Source organism: Chenopodium album, chromosome 2 (genome assembly GCF_948465745.1).
Source record: "Chenopodium album chromosome 2, dcCheAlbu1.1, whole genome shotgun sequence".
Taxonomy (NCBI): Eukaryota; Viridiplantae; Streptophyta; class Magnoliopsida; order Caryophyllales; family Amaranthaceae; genus Chenopodium; species Chenopodium album.
This window is the reverse complement of record NC_137835.1, coordinates 26,622,589-26,632,294: the sequence shown is the minus strand read 5'-3', so window position 1 is coordinate 26,632,294 and position 9,706 is coordinate 26,622,589. Positions and strand designations below refer to the sequence as shown.

The window sequence follows — 9,706 nt, the reverse complement described above, 5'->3', positions numbered from 1 at the left end:
TATCGAAGACCACCACCAATTCAAGGTTTAATCGAGGTTATTCGGTTTTTTTTCTGGGTTTTTATCTTAATCGGTTTTTTAATCGATTTTTTTTATGTTAATCCATTTTAATTCGGTTTTTTTTTTATTTTCTGGGTTTTTTTCCACCAATTCGAGGTTAAATCGAGGTTATTCGGTTTTCTTTTTTTTTCTAGGATTTTGTTATAATTAGTTTTTTTTTTTTAATGTTAATCTAGTTTAATTCGTTTTTTTTTATTTATTAATTTTTAGTTTTTTTTAAATTTTAATCCAAGGTTTTTTTTTACGTTCATCGATTTTATTTCGATTTTGTTTTTTATTTTCTGGTTTTTGTCTTAATCGATTTTTTTAAAATTGATTTTAATCCCTTTTTTTTATATATTTTCTGGTTTTTTTATTTTAATCGATTTTTTTTTTTAATTTAGGTGATTTTATTTCATTTTTTGTTTTTTATTTTCTGGGTTTTTGTTTTTAACGATTTTTATTTTTTATTTTTTGGGTTTTAATCGGTTTTTATTTTTTATTTTTTGGGGTTTTTGTTTTTACTTTTTATTTTTTTATTTTCTGGGTGTATACTGTAATTTCTTTTAATCGATTTTTTTTCGTTGTAATTGGTGCAGATATATTGATGCAAGAATCAAGATGCAAGTATATATTGATTTAGATGTTGTATGGGGTTATTTTTTATTGTGATGTTGTAATTTTTTTTTTTTTTTATTTATATTGTAATTTTTTTTTTAATTTATATGTTGTAATTTTTTTTTTATTTATATGTTGTAATTTTTTATTGATCTATACTGTAAATTTTTTTTTTATTATATATATTGAACAGATTCGATTATATTGATTGTGATGTTCAATTTATATTTTGTTTTCTCATTTAATTTAGTTTATTTAATTTTTAAATAAAAAAGACAAAAAAAAATTGATTTTTTGGCACTTTTGGCACCGGTTAACCGGTGCCAAAAACATTGAATTATTTTTTTTGCGGACTTTTTGGCACCAGTTAACCGGTGCCTATTCCGAGTTTTGGCACCGGTTTGAACCGGTGCCTTTTTAAACCACTTATTGGCACCCCCCACATTGACACCGGTGCCTTAGGCCGGATTTGAACCGGTGTCAATTTCATTTTTTCACGTAGTGTTAGAATTTTTTTTAAAAAAATGCTCATTATATTTTCCTTGATAATGTTATAGAAATGGTCTTCTAAATTGTTCATCTCTTTCGATCTCCTTTATAGAAGCCTCTCAACCTTTTTTTTCATTCTCATACTCCTAATTTCTATCCTTTCCTTACTTCGTAGCCTTTTTCACTATTAAACATTAAAAATGGTCTTTTGAAGGGCTTCGCACCTCTTTCTTCCTCTATTGTCGCGAGATCTCTCTCTATCTCTTTATCTCTCCAATGACAACCCCCTCTCTGTATCTCTATAATTCTCCGTACGTCCTCTATCATAAAGTAGTGAATTACATATTTGCCCTTCCCTCTATTTCATGACCTAACTATTCTTGATTTCCCACATCATCATTCATTTTGTTTGTTTCAATGGCTCCCTTCTCGTCTACCTCTTTCCCAATTTTATTTTCCCTCATTATTTTTCATTTTCAAGCATCTCCCCTTCTCAAGCAAATTTTCAAGCATTTTCAATCCTCATTTAGTTGGTTGATTAAATGTGTTTTTCTAAGAGTATTAATGTGTGCTTGTGAACATAGAATGCATGATTATGTGTTTTCTTTCTTCTACAACTACTCATTTGTCTTCTACAATTAATTTTACAAATTTCAAAAGCCTTTTAAAATTTGATCCCCTTCCTTCTCCTTATTTCTATTCTTACTTATTCATTATAATTTTGCATAATTTATAGATATTTGATTGCTTATTCCCTAGAAAATTTAGTTTTTTTATAAAACAAACTATTCTCTATCTCCCTCAATCTCACAACCTTTGATTGGAGCCAACATCTTCATCAATATAACTTTTTGTCTCATCTCCGAAGTGGATTAAAACCATACTATATTTCAGGTATTAACATTCAACCAATTATTTAGTAGCGATAACATAATTTTATCTGATATACACTTTGAAAGTGAACAGTCAAAACCAAATAGCAAAAGGGGGGAAAACCACCACAAAGATTACATGTTCATTTAAGAACTTTCCCCTCAATATATTCTTGCAATTGCACATCATTGTTTTTCTCAGACTAAAAACAGAAAGAGATATTATTGTTAGCAAGACCTGCATTGCTAATTTCACACCTCAATCCTGTTTCACACACTATTTTTACAAGCTTGAGTTTATATACAAAGCTTCATTGGCACAGAATTAAAATGGAAGCATAAACATCTAACAATTGAGAAATGGCTTGCTAGTTCACCAATTTCTTATTTATAAGCTTCTCCAAGGACAAGTCAAGTTCCATAGCTGCATCACAAAAATCAATGAACCCCCTTTTTCCTCCTATATTGAAGTGTACTCCGAGTTCTCCCTCTTTTTAAGTGATTCATAGTTCATCCTTATTTTTGCTCTAAATCGCTCAAAAGTGATCATCTCTCTCTCTCTCTCTCTCTCTCTCTCTCTCTCTCTCTCTCTCTCTCTCTCTCTCTATATATATATATATATATATATATATATATATATATATATATATATATATATATATATATATATGCTTTTTAAAAAATTTTAAAGATGATTATGGTAAATCCCTAACCTACTTGAATATATACCTTCCTTAGGCTTCACTAATATGATCAGAGGACTTATATTTCTCAATCTTATTAAATCTTATCAAATCTCTCTTTCTTTCTCTCTCGTTATCTCTTCATTCCCTCCCTTTATTCTTTTTTTTATAGATATGTAGCTATTTATGACATTCTTATCAAATACACGCGCACCCCCCAACGCTGTGATATGTAAATTTGTTCGTGTTAATATGTGTGTTATGTTGAAGATTTTTAAAATGCATGCAAGTTTGATTTATGTTAATTGGATATGTTTTAATGATTGTAATGTTTAGGTTTGTATGCATGTGAATGGTAAAAGCAGTGTACTGGTTAAGGAAGTTGTCTAGGGCTTTCCATTTTCTCAAATAAATTCTTCTTATTTTGAAAAATTATACATTTCATTAACTATGACTGTTTACGGCTAACATCATGTACATAACGTGTTTCATAATTTTACTCATTAGAAATAAGTTCGATTCTTGGTCATTGTTGATGCCCAAGCCACTTCAGAATTGATATTATAGTGTAAGATTTGACTTATAATATTAATGTATATTGATATTTATGTTTTATTTGTTATTTTATTGTTGGATGACACCTCTCTATTTCTTTCTTCATTTTCACACTCTTAATCTTCCAACTTATAATAATCATTAACTTATTGCTTTTTGACACTCACTCTCATTAGCCGCCGCCCTTTCTCATTTGCTCTCCTTTCCTTTTCCATCTTTCTTTATATTTTAGTAATTAACTTATATAGTTTTACACATGTTAGAATCTTTTTGAAAAATACTTTTTATCTTTTCCTTGATTACATTATAGAATTGGTCTTGTAAAATGTTCATCTCTTTCTCCTTTGTTGAAGCCCCTCAACCTTTTTCTTTCTTCATTTTCATATTTCTAATTTCTCTCCATCCTATTTTGTAGCCTCTTCAATTCCACAATTAAAAAACACTATGTTTGGATAGAGAGAAATGGAAAAAAAAAAAAAGAGAGAGAGAGAGAGAGAAGAGAAAAGGAGGGATGCATATCCTTTGTTTGGATATCTAATGCAAGGACGGAAGGAAGGAAATTAGAAGGATCCATTTCCTTCCCTATTTAATAAATCAATTCCCTCCATTTTCCTTCCCTCACCTCCCTTTCCCTTCCCTCTTTTTCTTTCCCCTTCCTTTCTCTACTATTGTTATCCAAACATAGTGCAAGAATGGTCTTTTGAAGTGCTTCCAACCTACTCCTTCCTCTATTGCCTCGAAAGCTCTCTCTTTCTCTCTCTCCCTCTCTCTCTCTTGCTCTTTATATCTCTTTCTAATTTATCCCTCTTTGTTCCTTATCCAATGATGTAACATAATTTACAAAGTTAATCCCTACTTGGTATTTCGTCCCACTCTAGCTTCTTATACCCCTTCTAACCCTTTTCCATCTTCGTTTACAGCTTAACACTTGATTCATATGATTTTACAAAATGTAAATTCTTTTCAAAAAGTATTATTTACCTACTCCTTGATTACATACTAAAGATGGTCATGTAAGGAGTTCTTCATCTCGTTCCCTTTCCTCAAAGCCCCTCGCCATTTTTCTTTTTTCATTTTACATTCCTCTTTTTTATCCATTTTCCTCTCCCATAGTTTCTAAGTCTCTTTTACAATTAAACACGTACAAAGAGTTGAAGTGTTTCTTACCTCCTCCCTCCTCTATTGCCCTAAAACCCTCTCTCTCTCTCTCTCTCTCTCTCTCTCTTTCTCTCTCTCTCTCTCTCTCTCTCTCCCTCCCTGACCTTGTCTCCTTGTTCTCTCTAGTTTTTTTTAATGCTTTGAAATAGGTTACACTTTCTCCCCTCTCACTCAATTCTTTCTTTATTAGCCCAAACCCTATGCGCGAATAAAGAGAAATTGAGGGAAAGAAAGAGTAGCATGAGGGAAACATTATCAATTAGAAGGATTTATTTTCCTTCATTCCCCTTTTTATAAACCAATATCTATCTATTGTAGGAGAGATTTGGAACGAAATAAAAGGTCACCTTCTCCCTCCTCTCACATCCCTTTCCCTTCCCTCTTTTTCTTTCTCCACTCTTTCCCTTCACTATTATTATCCATATAACGTGAAACTAATACTGTCATTTTCTTTCTTTATTTTATTCATTTATAATCTTTTTTATACTTGGTCCATCCTCTAAAAGCCTTTAAAAATCATAGGTTGCACTTTCTCCTTCTCTTCCCTATACTCTCTATCTTTCTTAGCTTTTCTCTACCTCCTTTTTTCCGGCCTCCCTATCTATCCTTCTCTCCCAACCCATCTCTCTCTTTATCTCTCTCACTCTATTTCTTTCTCTTCTAGCCTTTCTCTACCTTTCTCTAGCTCTCTCTTTCACTTACTCTTTTTTTCCTAGTCCATCTCCCTCTCTATCTCTCTATCTTACTCTCTTTTTCTCCCAGTCCTTCTCTCTCTATCTCTTACTCTCTTTTTCTCCTAGTCCTTCTTGCTCTTCCAAATATTGTATGCATTTGTTTCCCTGACCCTAACAACCACTTTGTCTTTTTCAAGGACATTAACTCTCTCCTCTACAATGACTTGACTAATTTTGTTTTGGCAACAATATATTACCATTGGTCCTATCTAACCTCGCACTCATATCTTTCCCCAAAAATTGATTGGCAATAAGTTGAGAAGATTTAACTCTAGTTGGTATGATGATAATTGCAATTGGTTAGAATATAACATTAAAAAAGATGCATTGTTTTGTTTGCCTTGGTACTTGTTCAAACCTGGGGGATATAAAGATGGGGGTGATGCTTTTGTTGTTGATGGATCTTCATCGTGGAATAAAAAGGATAGGTTAGATTTGCATGTTGGTGATTTTGAAAGCTCACATAATAAAGCTGTTGAAAAATATTTAAATCTGAAAAATGTCCATGCTTCCATTGAAACAACATTCAATCCATTGCAAATAAACACCTCAAATGAAAAATGATTATAAGACTCGTTTAAATACCTCTATTGTATGTATTAGATATTTGTTACGAATGGGATTAGCATTCCGTGGTCATGATGAATCTGATGAGTCAGGTAATCAGGGAAATTTCATTGACCTTTTAAAATTTGTTGCTGTTTTGAATGGTGAAATTGATAAAGTTGTATTAAACAATGCTCCCAAAAATCTACAAATGACTACTCCTAGTATTTAAAAAGAGATTCTGCATGCATGTGCTAAAGAAACAACTAAAGTTATTATTGAAGAACTTGGAGGTGATTTGTTTGGCATACTAGTTGATGAATCTAGTGATATTTTCGTCAAAGAGCAATTGGTTGTTGTGTTGCTCTTTGTTAATAAGTCAGGTTTGGTTGTGGAACGCTTTCTCGGACTTATGCATGTTCCCAATACTTGTGCCATATCTCTCAAATCTGCCATTGAATCTTTATTGTTGGTGTAGACACCCAATTGTGTCTCCCCAAAAACAAACTCAGTGATGAATATCTTTCACGTCATTGATTATCGAACAGAGCGAAAGTATGAAAATTCTTGTGATGCGGTTGTTTTTAATAAAGAAAAAAAAATACTTATTTCTGTTTTTGAAAATATTCCTTTTTCATATTCTATTTATAAAAACGTCCAGTCCAGTTTAGTTTGGTCCATGATAAGGGTCCACTAATGGTGTAGTTATATGGGCCTTGAAAAAACCTTTCCAACGATATATTATAAGTCCAATTCCGATGAATAATGAGGAAGTTATGGCCAAAATACTAAACTGGGCCCAAATCGGATTTCACCTACGACCCAATGATCATGAGAAGGGTCCAAAGATTTAATCCTATTCTTAAACTAATTAGGATTAATTAGAAGCTTCTATAAGTTTCTAAAAGATCTTAATTATCCTTTTTGAAAAGATAAGATCAAAGAGTTTGAAATTGAATAAAATTCCTCTTTTTGAGAGTCCTTATTCTATACGAAAAGGAATATGTTCAGATATTATTTTCGTGTCTCATAATCTTTATCCAAATTTTATATGGTTGGATATATCTTGAAATTATCTTTCCAATGATATATTATAATATTAATTCCAAGCTATAACAAAAAAGATATGAAAGAAATACCAAACTCTATCCAAAACTGACACCCTTCCACTATTTCGGCCATATCTTTTTATCTACAAAAGATTTTATTCTGATTCTAATTAGGTTAGAAAGTAGATTTCAAGAGCTTTCCAAAAAACATATAATATGCCTTATTTAGACTTCTGGATCAAAATATATGATAAAAACAAAATCCGCAAAAAACTGATTCAGCGCCAAACAACAGACCTGTCGCCAGGCCACAGACTCTATCGCGCACGACAGCTTTGCGACAGAACCAATTTTATTCCGATTTGAATTATAACTCTTTTCTATCGTTTCCGGACTATTTTCTCTATAAATAGAGGTCATATCTCCCCTTTTTGAAATCATCAACAATCATCAAGAATTCCCTAATTCTCTCTTCTCTCTTCTCTCTTGAGCAATATAGCTTTCTTTCTCACTCTATTCTTTTTCTAAACTAGCTTTTTCACAAACATCATACCGTAATCATTAGTTCAAGAGACACCTAGCCAATTTCGAAGTTGCTCGCCCTAGATGTGAAAGGTTGATACTTTTTGAGGGTTTTTCCCAAATCCAGTCTAAACTTTTTAACTCTTTCTTTCAATTATTTGATTTAGTTCTTTGATTTTATTATTTTCTTGAAATTTACTAACGCGTGTATTTTGTTATTAGAAAGAGGTACGAGGCATCAAAGTAAGTAATTAGTTTATCCCTTATTATTTCGATGTAGAAAGCATGCTTAGATTTGATTGTTTCCTAGTATCATGTTAGGATGTTATTATTGCTTTCTAGTATCATGTTTAGGTTGTCTTTTACTCTTCTAATATCTTGTTAGTATCATGTTAAGTTTAAAGCTTTTATCTTTATTGCTTAGTGACATGCTAGGATTTGTTATTAATCTTGTTAGTATCATGCCTAGGATCTTGCTATTCTTATTATGCTTTAGCGTTGATTATGATTGTGATGATTATTATTGTTATTATTATGTTGCTCGATTATATTATAGTTATTGCTTGATCACGCCTTTTAAGTAGGTTTAAGGGGAATTTGTATTGAAATCACACCTAATAAGAAAATTAATAATTTGGTTTAGGCTAATATAATTTTAATTCAAGTGATCGCAATAATAGTTTTGTTTGTGCATTAATATTCAACCAACATAAATTAAACAGGTTTAGGGTTAACCTAATGATTGCATGTTAGTCAGAAAGCGCACATGAATACGAGCAGAATAAAGTAGAGGCCTATTTTTATAGGGCGGGTTCTTTCTCTTTTAGATTGGATTCGTACCCTCATCCCTGAACACCAGTCATGGTTCCAGATCTATTGGAGTTGACGATCTCATGGATCGTGAAGGGGTGTAACCTTCACCCTGTGAACGGCTTACAAGTTCCTAAAACTTGTTGGCGATTCTTTCGCTCTTGTTGCCTTTCCTTTGGACGCCAACATACTTAAGTGTATGATCACAGTGGGGTTCAAGTTTGGGGTAATGCTTGAAATATTCCCTACAGTTAGAAAATGGGTTAAGTATGACAAGCTTACGAGGACAGGGTTATGATGGGGCGCAAGTAATATGCGTGGTGAACTTGGTGGACTTAAAACATTGGTTTTGAATGAAAATAAATCAGCTTACTATATATGTTCATTGTTTTTCCCATCAGTTTCAATTAACACTTGTATGAACTTCTAAGAATCATGTTGATGTAATTTGGTTCTTTGATGTCGTTTATGATATACTCAATGTTGTTGGATCTTCTTGTAAGAGGCAAGATATTCTTCAAGAAAAATGTGCCATGAGAGTTGCAGAGCAAATAAATAATGGTGAGATTGAAACTGGAAAGGGGTTAAACCAAGAACTTGGTCTAAAAAGACTGGGGGAAGCAAGGTGGGGATCTCATTATAAATCATTGTTGAATTTGATTGAGTTGTACCCAGATGTGATTGATGTATTGGATTTCATTTATAGTGATGCTTCTTTTTTGGGACATAGAAAGAATGCACGTGGTCTTATGGTTTCATTACGCTCATTTGATTTTGCATTCATACTGCACCTCATGTTTGATCTTTTGGGTATCACAAATGTGTTATCATTAGCTTTGCAAAGGGAGGATCAAGATATTATCAATGCAATGGATTTGGTCAAAGCATCCAAGCAATGCCTCCAATTGATGAGAGATGATGAATTTGAGGATCTGTTAGAAAAGGTAAATCAGTTTTGTTATGGTCATGATATTGATGTTCCTAACATGAATGATTTTATATGACTCCAGGAAGGCCAAAGAGAAATGCTCCGAAAATCACTTATGAACATCACTATCGTGTAGAGGTGTTTTATGCTACTATTGATTTACAACTTAAAGAGCTTAACAATCGTTTCAATGAATTCAATACAGAGTTGCTGCGTTGTGTGGCTTGCTTGTGTCCTAAGAACTCATTCCATAATTTTGATGTGGTGAAATTGGTAAGAGTGGCAGAACTATATCCCTATGATTTTGATTCAAATGATATTAGGGGACTTTCTTCTGAGTTGAGAAACTTTATCATTGATGTGCGGTAACGTGATGAGTTTCAAGGTCTTGTTGGAATTGGTGATCTTTGTAAAGTGATGGTTGAAATAGGGAAATATGTGATATATCCATCGGTACATATTCTTATAAAGCTAGCATTGCTCTTACCAGTTGCGACTGCAAGTGTGGAAAAAGCCTTTTCTGCCATGCAATATGTGAAGTCCGAATAGCGTGATAAGATGGGTGATCAATTTTTAAATGATTGGTTGGTGGCATACATTGAAAGGGATATTTGTGAGACTATTTCCAATGAAACTGTTATGTACCACTTTCAAAATATGAAACCTCGTCGAGGGCAACTACCTTAGAATTATTTATATATTG

At 32.4% G+C, this 9,706-nt stretch overlaps 1 protein-coding gene across 1 annotated transcript; it reads left to right on the top strand.

Annotated features, from left to right (window-relative positions):
- The first annotated feature begins 5,521 nt into the window (after positions 1-5,521).
- Positions 5,522-9,079, top strand: LOC145570900 (uncharacterized). Its single transcript, XM_081630025.1, has 3 exons — positions 5,522-5,576; positions 5,775-5,875; positions 8,507-9,079. Exons 1-3 carry the CDS (start codon positions 5,522-5,524, stop codon positions 9,077-9,079), a joined length of 729 nt encoding a protein of 242 aa, XP_081486151.1.
- Positions 9,080-9,706: the final 627 nt, after the last annotated feature.